Source organism: Colius striatus, chromosome 13 (genome assembly GCF_028858725.1).
Source record: "Colius striatus isolate bColStr4 chromosome 13, bColStr4.1.hap1, whole genome shotgun sequence".
In the NCBI taxonomy this organism is placed as follows: Eukaryota; Metazoa; Chordata; class Aves; order Coliiformes; family Coliidae; genus Colius; species Colius striatus.
Window position 1 is genome coordinate 22,173,027 of NC_084771.1, and position 18,424 is coordinate 22,191,450.

Sequence of the window (18,424 nt, forward strand, 5' to 3'; positions counted from 1 at the left end):
GATAGAGGTAAGAGGCAGATTCAGAGTCAAGGTCACGTGGGTGTTTGGAGGCCTTGCAGGACTTGTTTCACAACAGATCAAACTGTCTTCTGCTGCTGTCATGCAGGGAGATCTCCAGTGCCAAAAGCATGGGATCTTGCAGGCTTGATCCCCGCTCCCTTGGGAACCATTGCAGAATACATTTTACTGCCCAGCAGAAGTGCTTGGGTTTTATGATATGTGGTGCATTTTTTAATCATGATTATGGTTTTTTATCTAATCTAGCAGAGTAGAGATTTCTGGAGGCTACTATGAATACATTGATGTCAGCAGCTGCCAGGACATCATCCACCTTTACCACTTGCTTTGGTCGGCGACGATTCTGAACATCGTGGGGCTGTTCCTGGGGATCATTACAGCAGCAATACTTGGAGGCTTTAAAGACATGGTAAGATGGTGCCAGGTTCTCTGTGCATTAATTGAAGCAAATCAGGCAAATTGCCTTTTAAAAATAATCATGAAAACAGCTATTGGTATCTCAAATGGTCTATGCATCGCTGCAGTCAGGCTGGAGAGAAAGGCATCAGATGAACTGAGGAGAAAGTGGAAGTGACTCACTTTCCTGATCGGGTGTCACCACCTGAACACAGTTAGAAAGATGAACAGAGTTGGGAGGATGCACTTTCAAAAGGGACCTTCTCAGAGGTGTTGGCAATACCAATAAAAATAAGCACCACCTTTAAAATTGGTGTTCTCTTAGCATTGACCTTCTGCAAGGAAATGTGTGCTTGTTGCCCATTAATTGTGGATTTTATAGCAGCAGTAGGGTTCTGAGCTTTACAGACTGTTTAAGCAGCCATGTTAGGCTGAAACTCTCCATCTAGTTTCTTCATGGTGCAGAATCTGAGTGTGAGCTGGGGATTAAAACCAGGTGAAGGATTGCAAACTTCAGATAAGGAAAAAAATGCTATTCTGATGACATGGGCTTTGAAATAACCTCACTGAACCAGGCTTCCTGTTACCTTCCATACAGTTTTGTCCTGCAGAAGACAAATCAATGGTGAGAACTGCTTATTCAGCAGATAAATTGGGGTGTTTTTTTTCAGTCTACTGTGATGCATTTGGAATAATACAAAATGAGACTTCCAGAAAACAGCATTTGTTGTCCTGGCAATACGTTTTTCTTACAAACAAATCTTGGGCATTGCACTAAAGGTGCCTTATTTCAGAACATTGAACTTTCTTACACTCTTTCCAGACTCACCAAGCTCTTCCCAAACAAAACAGGAGACACATTCCCAGCTGTGTGTCGTGGCCATCAGAGCTCTGATTCACACCAGGCAACCTGTAAACCTCTGCAAAGGAAAGATGTGTAGATGTGTGTGAACAGCAGTATGAGAGGAGCTGAAATACATTTTGAGATGTGTACTAGATTTTGAGTAATCAAAATTAATGTATTCTCTCTCCTCCTTGTGAGGACACAGTGTGAGCAGTTGTTTTGAGTACTGACGTGCACTGGGCTGTTGCCAGTTTGTTCTGTGGAACTTGAAAGGAAACAGTAAGCGGCTGAGGAATTCAATGACCTTGGGACTTAGCTGCTGCCTGAGAGGGAACCAGGTTGCCTGTTGCTAATTCCACAGAGCTGAGCTCTAAAGACACATAGTGCTCCTTTAAATCATTTCTGCTTTCATTCAGCTGTCAGCCTTCCGTGACTTGGTGAGTAGGCTGACATTCTCTTCTTTTTATTTCAACAGACTCCTTCCCTCCCTACGCTGAACTGTACGGTTGAAAACGCACACCCTTCTGTCACCTACTACTCAAGGCCACAAGTGACATCTTACAACACCTACTACCACAGCACTCCTCACCTGCCTCCCTACTCTGCGTACGACTTTCAGGTAGGGAACGGTGCAGGATGTTTTCTTGTTTAGCAGCAAGGTTAAATCCAGCCGGTCTGGAGGCCTCTGGAGGCCTGTCTTCCTGTCATTCACACAGTTTAATTTTCCTGTTTCTGCAGAGAATACCAAATCTTTAGTCCTTGGCAGTGCTCTTTCTAACTAAGGCAGTGTTTTTCCTGAAAGCTGTCCTTGAAGAGAAGGCAACAGAGCCTGCTGCCTGCCTGCCTCCCCTGTCATTCACTGGTAGAGGCCACATTAAAAATAGGCTTTGCCTCTGGCACCTGCAGTGCTCTGAGGACAGAGGCAAAGTGAAGTATTCAGGTGCTGGTTTTTATTAGGCTAACTGGTATGCCTGAGAGGAACACAAGAGCTTTTGGAAATAAGCTATTTGAGCTCCTGCAGACACATACTGACAGAAAAGCTTTTCTGTTGTGAGATTTTTTTCCACATGCTTCAGCTAGTGTAAGAGCAATCCCTGCAAACACCACCTCTGCTGTAAGGCATCTCTTCCTCTTCTAAGCTATCGAGCTGTGCTGTTGGAAACTGATTTCATGTGAACCTGTCAGCATCAGCTTTCACTTGTTGAAGCTGATGAGGACATTTCCAGCTCAGCTCTTCTGTTAGGTGGATATTACCCCAGTGGTGATGTTAACAGATTGTACATTTTCTTTGCAACCATCAGGGCGAGAGCTCCATAGCAACTGTTGTGAAGAAAATTAACTCTGTCCCAGCCAAAACCAGCACACAAACCATGCTCTGCTGTGAAGTCCTCTTCTCAGCTTCTTGGCTAATTTAAGCACTGTTTAACTCAGGGGTTGTCTGTACTGCAGCCACAGTACCAAGGGAATGCTCAGCATGGGTGATTTGCCCTGCTTTTCAACTAGGAGGACTGCTGGGGCTCTGCCAGAGTTTACAGCTCAGCTGAACGGGTGAAAGTCTCTCCATGTCTCACTTCTGTGAGCACAGGTGTTGGCTTAGGAGCTGGCACAAAATCTGGGCATAAATTGAGATAATCTTAAATTGAAAACAGCCAAGTCTCTCTTTCAGATGCAATTCCGAGTTCTGCTTATCTTCCAGATAACTCGAAGGTCTGCGTGAAAACTTCCGCTGAGGCCTCTGGTTGTGGAGCCTTCCTTTTCTTGAGCCCCACTCTGACCCAAGTAGTGTCAGTACCACCCTGACACTTTCTCCCCTGCCATCCAGCAGCACGTAGAGCAAGCCCAGCCTTGCCTCTCAAATCCATTTTGAAGGCTCTGGTGCAAGAACTGGCCCGAGTCAGTGCTTCCCACTCATTCCACACACGTTTCACAGGAAAAGTCCCCAATGCTCCAGAATGTCTAGGGAAGCCTGTGCGCCTGCAAGAGCTTGGCTTTCACACACAGCTCTTAGAACAGCAGACCCAGCTGTCTGTTTTTTGGAGGAGCACAAGCCAAAGCGTGTTGCAGTTGTGGCGTGGCCGATGGCACTCGGCCCGGCTCACCTTGCAGTGGTGAGCAAGGCCCCTTGCAGTGGGCCATGACAGGAACCAGGCAGGAGGCAAGGGCCCTGCTGGAAGTAGTGCTGGCATCTTACTCCTCACTCTGGGTGCGCGGTTTGGAGTGAGACAGTCTCAGTTCTGCAGCATTTTGACTTCTGCAGCCTCTGAGCCATGTTTGGCTCTGCTGAGAGACTGCAGGTGAGCTGTGGCCTTTGCTGCCTTTCACACCTTGTCCAAAGAGGAATTAGTGCCATTTGGGACAGAACCCAGCCTGTACTTGGGTCTGTGGCCATACCAGTGCCATGTGGCTTGAGGCTTCAGACCTAAGGTGTTTTTAGTAACAAAGGTATTTTGGAGAGCAGAAATTAACCTGCAAGGATGCAGAAATTTTGTTTCTCCACCTTTTCAAGCTTTTTTTTGTTCTTAGTTTCTGGTGGGGTTTTATTAGTGATGAGGAAAAGCAGGGTGAAAAGAAACTATCTGCAGCTGTTGTTGCCACTGGCTGATGTGTGATCTGCAAGATTCCAGAGACGTGTTTTCAGTTTGCAGAAATGCAGCAGCTACTCAGAAGTGATGAGAATTATTGGGTTTTTTTAGATGCCTTCAGTTTTAGGTCTAAGGAGTCTCATTATGCAGAACTAGGTTACAGGCTGTGCTTTCCTTCAGTGCAACAAGTTACACGCACATAGGTTTGGCAGAAGCGAGCCTTGAAATATTCAGCACTGCTGGGGAACAAAGTATTGCTTTACCTTAAGAAGTGTTTACATTACAGCCTTCTTGCTGTCTCCCTGCAGCATTCCAGTGTGTTCCCAGCCTCCACTCCTTCTGGCCTCTCCGATGACCCCCAGTCGGTGTCACCATCTCCCAGCTACATGTGGTCCTCTAACGCGCCGCCTCGTTACTCGCCACCGTATTTCCCACCTTTTGAGAAGCCACCACCTTACACACCGTAAAGAATGTGGGAAAGAAGAAAAAACAACAACAACAAATTGCCATTGAAATATTTGTGAACATTTTGTATTTATATTTTACCGTGGGAGGGAGCAGGAGGGATAGATACAGAAGATAGTTGCAAATACAAAGATTAGCCCGGATTGTTCTTTCTTGGGAGACTTATTTCAGAGGTTTAGCCACAGAGCATGAGGAAGGGGACATACCACTGATGCTTTGTGGTGGTGACGAGTAGTGGGTAACCTGAATTCCAGCCAGGTTCATGTAGTCCTTGGTTTTTAATGAGGTGGTAGATTCTGATCTGCCTTACTCCATCGTGTGCCAAGCTGAAGTAAGGCCAGCCAAGATCGATAGTTGCCGGAGTGTATCAATCTGTTTAAGGTGAAGGTGCTTGCAGACAGCTCAATTTGACACTTGTTTGGCCTTGGGGCTGGGATTTTCTTGGGCCACAGAACGTAGCTCATGTCACTTCATGGTTACAGCCTCTGTGCTGGAAAAATCTTGGGGGGAGCCAGAACAGTGTCTCAAACTTTTAACACTAATGAGAAGAGATAACATCACAGGATATTGTCGTGTATGTCTAGCAAAACAATTGGAGTATTGGTTTTTTGAAGGAAAAAGCTTTAACAAGCAAGCTGGTTTTATTTCAGGATGCTTCTTAAGACAAAAGCTGAAATGGAGTTGTCTCTCTGAATTCTGTGTAAGTCAAACCGTTTGGGTGGTTGCACTGCCTAAATCTTCCTTGTATTCCTCTAAAGAGCATCAGGAATTGTCCAGAAGTCACTGAAACAGTGCAGTGAACTTTTTTTTCTTCCTCTCTTCTGTTTGGTTGGGAATTTTTTTTAAACTTGTACTTTTAACTTTTTTAATGGACTAAGTCAGCACCCCAAATAAGCACTGTTTTAGTAGCCGTTTGATGGGCTGCACATAAAGAATATCTGCTACTAGTTCTCCAAGGTATAAGTCTCACATGGATAAAATTCAGCACCCTGTAATATAGGATGAAACTGATAGGAATTTGCAGTTATTGTTGTGACTTTCATTTAATCTTCAGCTGATGACTGTGCTGATTGATCTAGATTCCAACAGATTTTGCATGCATCCTGCATAACAAAAGGAGGTCAGCTTTGTTACGTGGCACACTGTCCTGTAAAGTGTGGTTCTACCCCAGGAAGTGATTTCAGATGACAACATTCAGACCTGAGCTGCTCAACCTGAGCATTCTCAACTGCTTACTTCAGGAATAAAAATCAGGTATTGATGTTTTACTCCTTACTTCCCAAAGATTTCATTTCCTTGGCGTCAGATTGCTGACTCTAATCCTGAATTGTCTACCTTTACTTTCAACTGATGCAGACAAAAAGGTACCTAAAAGCTAAATCAGACTTTGGGAATCTAAAAGCGGAATACATGCTGGGGGCAGGGGGTTGAGGGGGAATCCAGTTGGCTTTTAAACCGTGGCATCTCTCTACTTGTAGTCTAAAGAAGAAAAAGAAATACTGTCAACTTGGAAAGCAAACACTGAAGTCTCTGATCTCACTTTCCAAAGTACACCCACACTTTATAAAGCTGTTTTTAATCCTATGCATTTGCAAAGCCTTTAGGCTAGGCTATGTGTTAACCTTCTCATTTCCACTGTCAAATACTAATCAGTGTATTAATAAGCTTAAGGATGACACTGTTTATCCAGAAGCAAGTGTAACTTTTCTCCAGTAATGGAAAACATAACAGCTGGAGAAAGGAATGCAACTCATGGGATTTAAAGCAGTAGTGTATGCAGAACCTCTCCTGGTGATGTTTTTACTGTAGATCGTTGAAGTGCAGCTCCTATAAATTTGTGTACTGGAAATAAATTTGTATACTGGGGCATCATCCATTTTATGTCACATTTTCCTGAATTAAGTCTTGATAAAGAGATCATGGGCAACTTCAAAGTAAGACAGTACTTCTCCTGATAAAACTACCCACAAAACTCAAATCAGAAGGGCACGTTAGTATCGGAAAACATTTTGTTGCTGCATCTTTGAAACAAAAGCTAACAGTCCTGTCCCACTTCTGACAAACACACTCTGCCATTTGTGCCTGTCAACTAAATAGGGCTAGAAGGACTAGGGGACACTACAGGACAGGGATAAGAAACTTGTAAGGGGAAAAACTTCCTGGCAGAGAAACAGTTAGGAAATGGTGTCGTTGGTTTTGAGTTGACAAATATTACACTTGGGAAATTATCCAAATTCTCTCTTTTTTGTTTTTTCCTAAGGAATACTTAAGCAAAAATTACATTGCTGCTTTAAATTCACTATAAAAAGACAAGTTCATTTTCACACCTAAAAAATTACTGGTGGGATTTTCCATTGAATTACCTGTTTCCTTCTGCTTGAGTAACAGTAAGTGTTTAACGTGAATGCAACATTCTGCACTGTATTCATCATTTCTTATGAGAATGTTAAGACTGTGACTCATGTACCCTTTTATTACTTTACCAAACAAATAAAATTGTGTGATTTTTGTAAACACTTATCAATTGCATTTTACATTCTGGCAGCTTTCCTGTTGGACAAGCATCTCGGTCTTGATTTGAGCAATTCCAGTGTAAGAGCATTATGCACTAATGAAAGCCTAAAACCTGAAACCAAACACCCACCCCCAGCGTATTTGGAAACTGGTGTTTCTGCCAGAATTAGCCAGAGACACCTTTTTAAGTTCTGTTTTTAAAAGCCCCATAAGAGCACCCCAACTTCAATCACTGTAGAACCATTACTGCTGGTTTTCACTCAGCACAGAGGCAAATAATCCAGCCCCTGCAGTGCCTGTGTTTCCTTTCACATTCGGTCTGTTACTTTGTCCCTAATTCTGTCCTGAGGATATTATCTGCTGACGTTGGAAGCCCCATGCCAAGGAGGTAAAAACATCTAAACCATCGTTTTGTTTGTTGCTTATTCCACTGCATTCTTTAGCTGTAAGAAGAAGTCTACATGAAGTAACTAATTTTCTCCACGTTAGCTGCGGTTCACCAACAGTCAAGACTCTTCTGAGTCATAACTAGTGTTCGTCCTGGTAGGATGAGGAGCCCTAGCCATTAATGAGCTGACCTGCATTGCCCTGGTCACTGTCTGAGTTGTCCTTGTTTGCCAGCTCATTTGCAGTGGTGGCAGTAGTTGGACAGACTGTTCCACAGTAGCTCCACTTACTTTGAGAGTAAGCCTCTATCACAACATTCCTCTTGCAATACAGGGCTGAGTTTCTCAACTCATTTGCTTTCTTGGAAAGTGCTCCACAAGAAACCCCCAAACAAGCCAACCCCACCAAAAAGCCCCAAATCCAAATCCACCACGTTAGACTGTACAGGTGGAGCTGTCATTAAAGAGAAACGTGTTACACCCATCCTTAGAATTAAACTTTTTAATTTTTGCCATAGAAAGCTCTAACTAAGATCAAGTATTGATTAATGAAAAGTAGAACACAAATTTAAAGAGTATGTTAAGGAAAGACTGTACAACTATATACATTACAGATCTGGCAAAAATGGTGTTTGGCATAGAACAGTTCCTAGGTGACAGCTGTAGAACCCAGTGTTCCATGTATACAGTCGTCAGCTTCTGCATCTTTTTCTAAGCTGCATGCTTTAACAGTACAAAATAAATAAGCAGTCATTTGTTATCTCAGTATTTGTTTGTATCACATCCTGGAATGCCATGGTATGGATCCCCAAGGAAACCATACTGTGAGGATGCAGCCAACGTGCTCATGGTTTGCAGCAGATCCATTAATGTTTTTATGTGCATATAAATGCCTGTGAGGTTTGACATCATACTCTGTTGACATTTTTAATGTTTATATAAATGCTTTTTCAGATTCAGTCTTCTTCTTCCCCCCAAGCCAATTTCATAATATTTACATAAAGTTTTTCATTAAGTTAAACTGGAAGCTAAGTGTCTACAACAACAAAAAAAAGCCTCTGCCAAATGTAAGTGCAATAGCCAGAAATCTAAATATAAAAGCTCGTGGCCCCATAAAGAGTCTTTAAAGAATGGATTTAATATGTTTCTAAACCAAGAAATACTAGAAGTGAAATAAAAAAACCCAACTTTACATGACCTCTGGACTTTGGATATCAAAAATCATTTCATTTCCAAGGAAAACTGAAGACCCTGAGACACATGCAAGCACGAGTCTTCTAGCAAAAATAGTTACAAAGCCCTAATTTTCCAGTTTTCCTCCAAAAAGAGACCTTTAGTAGGCACAGCTTAATTTAAGGTTTAATGTATCAGCAGCAAATAGTGGTAGCCATTACGTTTAATTATTACTGAATGTACACTTTGTATGCTTAATTCCAGATGTGTCAAGTCAGTAACAAAAATAACATCATATTTCTCTTTTCTAAACGTTCAGGAAGTCTCAGTCTAGCACCCAGCCAGCTATGTCAGAACTACCTGTGCTAACACGGGCAAGACACAGTCAGTGTCCTGCGAGGATTATGTTTCGCTGCTGAAATGCCATCTCAGATAACATCCAGCCTGTAACATTTGAAAGCACACCCCGTTATATTCAAAAGGGTCTGCAACATGATCTGGAGATAATCATGTATATCATGTTCTTGGCCTAGGAAACAGAAGTGCTGAGCATCACATGCACAAGGTAAACCAATCCTCCTCTTTCTCCTGTCGTCACTCATTCAGATTTCTGGTACCCTCTTCTTTTATAGCTCAAGATGTATTTGAACCATTTACCACTTAAATGTCTTTCTGTCTGCAGTACTGTATGTCTGAAACCATAAGCTTGAAGGTCATAGGATCAAGTTAACTTAAAACACAAGACTACTTAAACATGAAAAAGAAAAATCTTTATAGTTGTAGTTTAAGCAATGAAAGGTTACAACTAACTAGTACTATGCACAACCATCTTTCTCAGTCACCTCTAGAATTTGAGCAGTTTTCATATTACCATTTACAAAAATTCAACAAGTCACTAAATCTGAAACACTAAACTATGACTCCAGGAAACAGCTGTTTGTTTTCTCTCAGATCTGCTGTTTCCTGTTGAAGTCCCACGTCTATTTTATCTTCAGAGTGCCTAAACGTGTACCAATTGCACAGAGAAAAATAAAAAGACAATATGATAACCCCCAAACTGAAAATATATGACAATTAGACAACTGCAGAGATGTGATACTTTGCATTATGGTGGACAGGAGAGTATTCTCACATTGTCGGTTTAGTCCTTGTGCTTCCACACCCTGTAAGTGGGGAAGAAAAATGATCTAGCCAAAGAGGCATCCAAGATTCTCGGCAGTGTCAGTGCTACACCACTACAGCACTGAGATCATTTCATAGTTTTGAGAAGCAAATTGAAAAGCCTTCATCTAAAAAGAAAATATTACTTTTGTTGCAAGTGCTATGTTTTAAAAGAAAATACCAGTAGTAAGAAAACCTAACATTATTCCTCAAAGCTTTGAAAAGGCAAGTTGTCTCTTATTGTCTCTTTCATAAGTGTTCTATGTTTCTTCACTATTGAGCTTTGTGGGTTTGAGGGAGGTTTTTTTTTTTAGCCATTGCAAAAAGAATATAGTGGTCCAGACACTGAACACTCTGCTCACCATACTGCCAAGTATCAACAAAGTTTGTTCAATTTAGCCCTGAGTCCCTCCTGTTGGCAAAGACTATTTGCATCAAGACAGATAATTCATAGTGCTTGTAAAAGCAGAACTAAGATGCTAGTTCGTGAACACCCTACTCCAAACTACTGGCTGAGCTGTTTTGGACCCTTGCAGTAATGCATTGTTCACAAAAATAAATATGAGCTGTGGGATTTATCTTTGAAAAAAAATGGTTCCACATTCAAGAGACAACAATGGCAAATGTTCCTGTTTTCTGGGTTAACATGGAAACAGAATTCAGCATTAAAGTGCTAACATGAAACAAAGAGTTTACATAGTAAGTGTTGGGTACAGGAAATACCTCAGTTACTTCAGAAGAAAGATTTCTAGTTCTTTAGGAGAAATTGTACCTTTTCAAGCTACAACCCCCAGGTTTTGATCACAATCAACATTCCAGAAAACACTGCCAGCTCCTGGGAAGTATCTTGCTCTCTGTTCAAGTAAACTTTCAGATGAATCGCTTCCACAAATCACTTGCAGCTACTAATGATCCAAATGCTACCACAGGATGACTTGGTAGAACGAGTTAACTTGTTTTAACATTTGATTTTACAGCCGACTGTAACAGTCAATTTAAACCAGCTCTGATATTTCTGCAGGGAATCCTCTCACCAACATTGATTGCATTTCAGTAGGATTCCGGTATTACAAACTCAAACTCAGTACTTCCCTCTGATGGGTTTTGTTTAAAAATTGCCTCGTTTCCCTGCGGGATGAAAATGTCATCCCAGGTAATTTGTTTGGCTGGAGGGTTAGACGTTGTTCCTTCAGCGCCATCCTTCCCCGTGCCAACGCGATAGACAATTCCCCCCTCGTTTATCACGGGTATGCTGCTGGAGCGATCCGTGATGTACGCGTACTGCCTGATCTGCAAGGACCGGCAAGGGTGCAGGCGGTAAAGCTTGGTGTCTCCAGAAGGGTCTTGGCTATGAACCGATCTGATGTGGGAGGCCGTAATTTGGTAGTTGATGAAAGACTTGCCACAGGTCAGGCACTGGTACCTGCGCTCGCCGGTGTGGTGGATCTCGTGCTTCGTACGGTACTCTGCCAGAGCGAAGACTTTGTCGCAGTACCGACACGGGTACTTCTTCTCCCAGGAGTGGACGTTGAAGTGCCTCCGCAGGCTCGTCAGGCAGGCGTACGATCGCTTGCACACGATGCAAATGTAGTAGACTCTTCCGTCCACTATGAGCTCGTAATGGTCGTCGTGCTTCACCTTCATGCGTTTCTTGTTCGGAGAGTCCCCGTCGGACGTTCTCGGCCTCTCGTCGGGTTTGGCGTCGCCGTCCTCGGAGCCGCCCTTCACAGGAATGACTATGTCGTACGTATCCTCACCGATGTTGGCATACACCTTACAGCCCGTGGACAGGCCTTCTATCTCGGTGGCTGTATCTAACGTTATGATTTTCTGCCCTTCTGCCACGTTCTTTGATGCTACACCTGAACTTAACTCCTTGTTCTTTCCAGTCAGGACATCTGAGATTTTTATTTTAAATTCTCCAGGTTTAGCAAATGGCTCCTGAGCAAACGTAACAACCTGCTTCTTCTGTACACCCGATCCTTCCGTGCTTGCTGCCTTGGGTGTAGAAGGTTGCTGAGCCAAAGAGCTGCTGCTGACCGAGCCAGGACTGGAGGAGCTGATAATATCGACATCATCTTCAACCACCTCTTCAACGTCAACAGCAGTTGTTTCCCCTTCAGTTAACGAGCCATTCTTAGACGGCTGCTGGTTGTCCTCAAGTAAGTCAATTGTAGGGGTCACGTGTGCTTGGTGCGAGGAGCTGGCGTTGAGAGAGGCGTTCAGTTGAGGCTTGTTTAGCACGATGATACTGGGAGTCAGGTGCTGCGGCATTGTGGAGACAAGCGATTCGGCGCTTGACTGTGTTTGGTTTGGGCTTAGCTGACTGGCAGGTGAAGTGAGTTTTTGAGCTGCTGTGGTGCTCGTCAAATGGGGAGAGCCACCACTGCCACATGATTTTTGGTCAGAAACTCCAGCTGGACTTGGGCAAGGCTGTTTCTGAGCTGCAGCATTTGCATCTTTAGTACATTCTTTTGGAGGAACAATCTCGGAGCAAAAAATGACATCATCGTCATCATCATCCGAATCACTCACTGTGATTTTAGTGGTCTCATATTCTATGCCATGTAAGGAGAATGACTGTGTTATAACAGGCATCCCGTCCGTTACCTCTTGACTCTCTGGCCTTATCACAGGTACTTGTGTTTCAGCATCCTTTTGACTTGGGCTGGAAGCTGAAGTTTCTGAGGCAGCACCACCTTTGTCCTCGCTTGGCATGTTTTTTCCTTCCTCGGTCAGAGGCACGCCCAAGTCAGCTATGAATTTAACACCCAGCTGTTGCCCTGATTTAATCAGTTCATCCAGCAAATCGGATCGAACGCTCTTTATTTTGGAACTATAGATATAGTTAAGAATTTCTGCAAAAATTTCTGCTCTCACAAAGCTCAGTTCAACCACTTGCCCAGCCATTGAGAAAAGCTGGTGAAAATACGTGCTTGAAGCCGAAAGGATGTTTCTGTGGGCTCGAAATTTCCGGTCCTCCACGATGACAGTAACGTCACAGAAAAGTCCATGGCCACGTTGTTCATTCAGAGACTGGAGCAGTGCGCTGGAATACTGTGTGTCCGTTGCAGAAATCAGTTTTTTCCCCTCCATTCCTACAAAGAGAAAGTAAAAGGCATCAAATTCACTTGTACGCTTCCAGTTGCATATTCACATAGGCGTATTTACAGTTTTAACTGCTGACAGCATTCCCACAGGTACTGTTTATTCCTTCCTTTGAAAAAACACATTGAGATACTGCTCTGGAAGTTGTTTCTTATTTGTCCCTTCACCTTCTACACAAGGTACACGCAATTCTGAACACATCCTCTGTTCTCACAAGCTGCTGAACAGCGAAACAGCTGCTTATCTGATTCCAGTAAGATAAACTTGAAAACCAAGAAGAGGCAAGATATGGGTCCCTCAAAAGGTTTTGAACATTATTACAGATTTCATTTCAGTGGTGAGGATATTCTGCAAATTGGTATGAGAAAGCTTGGTAACATCCAGGTTATTTATAGGCCACACAACAAAATCTGTGCATACCTGTATTTACCAGTCACCCGAGGTTAATGAAAACACTATTGATACCTCACTTCCTTGCCCAGAAAAAGAAACTTTGCCTTTTTTTACACTTCCTCATATATTTACAAGGTTGTCCTGTGTTTAAAATGGAGATACAGAGGCAGCACGGTAGCAAACAAAAGTCCGTAAAGTCAGCCTAATCCACGTATCAGCACTTCCCACTCGGCGATTCCCAACAAGGCACAAAAACAAACAACCCTGCAAGCCAGAGGCTGCAAGTGCTTCCTTTTACTCGGAAAACTTTACTTCCATGCGCCTGGAAGGGCAGGACGAGGCGAAGAGGCCGAACGCCGGGCGCCGGCCTCCCCGCTCCGCTGCCCGCGGCCGCAGCACGCTCGGCTCGGCGGGCCCCTGCAGCCCGGCAACCTCTGCCACGAACACGCAGCCGGCCCGGGAAGGGCACTGCCGCAGAAAGCGTTGGGCGAGCGGCAGCCGGGCCCCGCCTCGGCGAGCCGGGAGCGGCGGCGCTGACAGCGGCGGCCGGAGCCCGACGTGCCGCCCCTGCGCGCCGCTTCCTGCCCGAGCCCAGGCGAAGGAAGCCGGGCCCCGCCGGCGGCGGGAGGGGGGAGGGCGGCCCGCGGCGCGGAGGAGGAGGAGGAGGGAGGCGAGGGAAAGTCCCCGTTACCTGCGCCGCGGCCGCCGGCGTCCGCCGCCCTTCCCCGCACAAGGGGCACCGGCCGCCGCCGCTCGGGCGCCGCCCCTCCTGCGCGGCCGCCAGGGGGCGCTGCCCCGCGCTGCCCCCCCTCCCCCGCGCCCCGCCCCGCACCCTTCGGCTCCCTGACCCGAGCGGCCTCGGCCCCCTTCGGCCGCGCTCGGCGCTAGGGGCGGGGCCGGCCGCCGGCCTCCCCAAGCCGCGGCCCCGGAGCCGCCCGGGACCGAGCTCGGCCGCGGGCTGGGGCTGGCGGCGGCTCCCTGGAGGCCCCGGACGCCCTCCCGGCCCGCGCCGTGTCCCGCCTCCGCGTCTGGCGCCTCCAGGTGCGCCGACGGCCGGTTACGGGCCCTGGGGCGCCGTGTGTGGGCCGCCGGCGCGGGGGGTGGGCGGCGCACCCGCCCTGTCCCGGGGGACGCCTCGGGCCGCCCGGGGCCGAGCGCACGGGCCCGGCTTCGGGCTTGGCGGCTCCTGCCCGGCGCGCACAGCTCCCGTCGCCTCGCCCCGCGCGGGGCCCGCAGCGAGCCCGGCGGCACCTGCCTGACGCCTGGCCGTGTCGATAAGGCCGCGGAAACGCGGTGGCAGCGAGTTGTTTGCCGCTGCCGTTCGCGCCCTTGCCCGGGGCCGAGAGCAGGCTGCGCCGCTCTCCCGGCGGCTGACGCAGCCGGCACCTCCGCCCAACGGCCAGGGAAGCCGCTGCCCCGCAGCGCTGCGCTTCGCGCTCTCTGCCCCGCGGTGAGCCGCGCCGGGCTGTGCCGGGGCCGGGCAGGCGGCCGCTTTGCCAGAACGCGCGTTGGACGTGTGGGCCATCAAAGGGCCATCGCCACAGTGCGGCCGCTGCGAAACGGCCGCTGTTCGGAGCGCTCAAAGCGCCGAGATCAGAAAAGATGGTTTTCACCTTCAGTTACTGATCCGTTCCCTTTTTTTTCTTTTCCTGTGCATTGCATGGACCCGAACCACGGGGATCTCGGTTTTTCTTCAGATTAAAAAACTTTGGCAAGAACAATAATCCTTCTATCAATGTAAGTTGGACTAAACCCAGGAACAGGCCACAGTCTCTCACTGCCTATGTCAGCAACGAAATGGTCCTGCCTAAGTTTCTGAGCCCTGGTAGGAGGAAATCAGCTGCCAGGCTCCCTACATTTGTATAGCTAGTAGTGGGAGTGCCTGTTTGAAGCAAGCCTTCAGATCTAAAATGTTACAAGCCTGGTTTCTGTTTATTTATATGCTTTTTTCCACAGAGAAGAATAATAAACAGAAAAGAATATTCAGGGGAAAAGGTAGGCTTTTCTTCATATTACCCTTCCATTCTGTTTTCTCTTTTGATGTAGGTTATTAGTAATTTTCCCACAGGAGGTTACATTAAAGGAAAATGATAATGGTTTTAACGTTTAATCCAGCATTCTGTTGTTGTCCTCCAGAAATGTCTGATGGTCCAAATGAAACCATTTCTTAGTCCAGCTTTAAGGAGCTTTCTTCTCCTCATTGCCTATCTCGTTTCAGATAATTAACAGGAGAATTTACAGGTAAAGATAAGCACTGATTTGGAAAGAGCCCTGCCCTGAAGCATCATCAGTTCTCAACAATCAGGCTGAAACCACTTACCCTCAGGCACAGAAATGCTGGCTAATTTAAAAGATGCTAGTCTAGCTGTGAGCATTGTACCCTCTCCTTGCCTTATTATAGAAGCCTCTCTCTATGGCAGCTTCTTAGATAACAAACTATAAACACCACTGTCACCTTGCCATGGTCAGGACAGAGCTAATGCTGTAGCCAGCTTCAAAAATGTTACTGCAGCTGTCCCACAGACCCCTGCCCCTGCATGCAGAACTACAATGTGAAAGGGGTTTATTTGTCTAGCTAGTAATGATCCTGTGATTCTCAGCACCTCATGGTCTGGGTTGGGGTTTCTTTTCCTCTCTTATTTTTAGATAAGCCTAGGAAGTGTTTGGTGCTTTGACTCGCGTATGGTGACAGGTCAAAAGAACCATTTTATCGCAGCTGTCGACAAGAAATATCTGGAACATAGAACTAAATGTGTTGTTCTTGGAACTGAAGAAATAGATGAGGCACAGTAGCAACTTTTGAAGTATAGAAGTGATCAAAAAAGCCCCTGGGATGGAGGCTCTGAAAGTACAAATTTAAAGAAGGGGTGTGAGGGCTTTTCTGAGAAGGGGAAGAAATGATGTGATTGAGTGACAAGTGTTCAGTGATGTGAGGAGCTCTCTTCCTCTTTAAAAATACAGTTTGTGGGAACAGAGAACTCAGTGCAAGACCTGACAAATCTGAGAGACAAAGCAGCGTCCTCTGACATGAACAAAATGTAATTTACATGAAAATCAATTCGATGTGACAAACAGGACAGTGCATTTTCCCTCGGGCCTCCAGGACAAGAAACATTCAACAGCTACCCAAGCTAAGGGTACTTCTAGGGACAGAAGCATTATTGCACTGCAGAATTTCAAATAAAGCACTGCTGCTTCTGCAGGACGCTACTGATTGTCACCGTTTGTGCTTTGAGGAATTTTCAGAGGGTATTTTTTTCCTGCCAAGCCCATTACGTAAAGCCTCATAAAACTGAAGTCGAGTGCTCTTGCTGCCATCAGCAGTCGTTGAAGCTGTTACAGACTGTGTATCTGTTCGTTGTATAACTTGTGCAAAAAAAGTACTTTGCTTTACAATATTAAGTGCCAGAGGTGCAGAGTGCTCCTGAGAGGCAGATGTTTTGGTCACTGTTTTGTCAAGACAGACCCTGGAGTGCAGATGTGAGTGGCTTTATGATGACAGCCGCCTCGTAGCCAGCTCAGTGTCTCTGAAAGCCCCTGGCTGCCTGCTGCCCTGCCATGGCAGCACAGGGGAAAGGCAAGCTCCAGCACACAGCACGCTGCTCCCGGGATACATTACACCCCGTTTCTGGAGCAGCCTTGAGCTCTCGCTGGGGGGATCCCAGAAGCTAGAGAGGGCCACTCTCATAGAATGATCAGGGTTGGAAGGGACCTCTAGAGCTCATCCAGCTCAAAATCCTGCTAAAGCAGGCTGCCCTTAATCAGGTCACACAGCAACATGTCCAGGCAGGTTTGGAAACCTGAGAAGGAGCCTACACACCCTTCCTGGGCAGCCTGTGCCAGGGCTCCCTCACCTCAGCACCAAAGTTGTTTTTCCTTGTGTTTAAGTGGAACTTTTTGTGTTCCAGCTTTTGTCCATTACCCATTGTCCTGTCACTGGGCACTACAGAAAACAGTATCACTCCATCCCCTTGACACCTACTCTTTAGGTACTTACAAGTGTTGATGAGGTCATCCCTCAACCTTTTCTTTTCTAAGCTGAACAGCCCAAGGTCCTGCAGCCTTTCCTGATAAGAAAGATGTTCCAGTCCCTTATCATCTTGGTGGCCTTCCATTGGAGAAGGCTCATTGAAGGCACCACAAAGGCCCCGGGGGTACATTTATTTGCCCCACGGACAGATCCCTGCATTAAGAGGCTGCCCCAGCAGCTTCCTTCTCTCCTGGATTGGTGGTGTGACCTGTAACTGCTGCTGGGAGTTCAGAGTGGCCTGGATTCCCTCCTGAGGACAGCTGACTTCACATGCCACAGAGGTAAACGAACTCAGGCAGCCTGTGAGGGAGGCATGGATATGAGCTACCAAGTCTCAGGGTCACTCTGGCTTTTTCCAGAGACTGGAAGCTCAGAGTGACAAAGTCACTGAGCCTTTAATTCACACTGTATGGATCGATATGACAAAGCTACAGGCACTGCAGGCCTCCAGCTGTCTCCTCCCAATGACCCTACCGCCAGTCAGAACTTCCACCTTTTAAAAAGATAACCTTATCTAGGTTAATTAGGCAAGCAGTAGTCCCTGATATTCAAAACACTGACACAGCCCCACAGCTGGGGGGTACCAGGCTGTCCTCACCCAGACCCAGGCTCCAGTAACGCCACACACACACACACACACACACAGAGACACACACATATCTCCGGTAACGTCCTTTCCGTCCCTGCTTTGCACGTGGTGACATGCACCCCAGACAAGCCTGGGCAGGCTTTCCCCCTTCGTACACATCGTTTTTATGCTGCTTATGAAAGGTTTAGGCGCAGAAATAACGTTTCACTTCTGGAAAAGAGACTGACGCGCTCAGGAGAGAGAGCATAAACCAGCACGGGCTGTCCGGCACGGAGCGGCCACCAGAAACGCTCCGCTGCCGCCGGGGCAGGGGCCGAGCGGCCGCCGCCTGCGCTGCTCCGGGCTGGCGCTGCCTTGGGCGGACGGGAGCGTTTACACGCGCTCTGAGTCGCTCCCCCCGACCGCCGGCGTGCGACGGGCCCCAGAGCGGCGGGAGCGCTGCGGCTGCGCGGGCAGGGAGAGCCCCGGCCCGGGGCTGCCGGGGCCGCGCCGCCTCGGCCCGTGAGCGCCCTGCGCCTCCCGCCTCCCGCCTCCCGCCGCCGCCGCTTACCTGGCGCGGCCGCTGCCGCGGCGTCCACGCTGCCGGGCGGCCGCTGAGGGGACGCGGCCCGGCGCGGCCGCCCCGCCGCCAGCAGCACAAAAGGGAGCCGCCGCCGGGAACGCCGCGGCCGCGGCGCCGTGTTGCCGCCCGGGCGGGTGGGGCGCTGCGCCCCGGGCGTGGCACGGGCCGCCCCGCTTCCGGCCGGAAGCGGCGCTCGCTCGGCG

General features: G+C 47.3%; 2 protein-coding genes across 6 annotated transcripts in view; one reads left to right on the top strand and one right to left on the bottom strand.

The window, feature by feature from the left end:
• Window positions 1–6,819, top strand: part of TMEM255A (transmembrane protein 255A) — a 28,834-nt gene extending 22,015 nt beyond the window's left edge. For 2 of the 3 annotated variants that reach the window (XM_062007016.1, XM_062007014.1), the window contains 3 exons: window positions 265–427; window positions 1,734–1,877; window positions 4,149–6,819. In XM_062007016.1, the coding sequence (XP_061863000.1) occupies window positions 265–427; window positions 1,734–1,877; window positions 4,149–4,307 (466 nt within the window). In that variant the 3' untranslated portion in view covers window positions 4,308–6,819. The remainder of the gene's footprint in view (window positions 1–264; window positions 428–1,733; window positions 1,878–4,148) is intronic. The other variant, XM_062007015.1, reaches the window with a different exon arrangement.
• A 2,307-nt stretch (window positions 6,820–9,126) lies between these two features.
• On the bottom strand, window positions 9,127–18,283 carry ZBTB33 (zinc finger and BTB domain containing 33). Of its 3 annotated transcripts, none has more exons than XM_062007011.1 (2): window positions 18,210–18,283; window positions 9,127–12,637 (listed from the first exon to the last, which is right to left on the bottom strand). In XM_062007011.1, the coding sequence occupies exon 2, from the start codon at window positions 12,633–12,635 to the stop codon at window positions 10,590–10,592; it is 2,046 nt and encodes a 681-aa protein (XP_061862995.1). In that variant the 5' UTR covers window positions 12,636–12,637; window positions 18,210–18,283; the 3' UTR covers window positions 9,127–10,589. The 3 variants fall into 3 exon arrangements, with proteins under 3 accessions (XP_061862995.1, XP_061862996.1, XP_061862997.1); XM_062007012.1 differs by lacking the exon at window positions 18,210–18,283 and adding an exon at window positions 13,732–13,802; XM_062007013.1 differs by lacking the exon at window positions 18,210–18,283 and adding an exon at window positions 13,068–13,442.
• Between the last annotated feature and the right edge of the window lie 141 nt (window positions 18,284–18,424).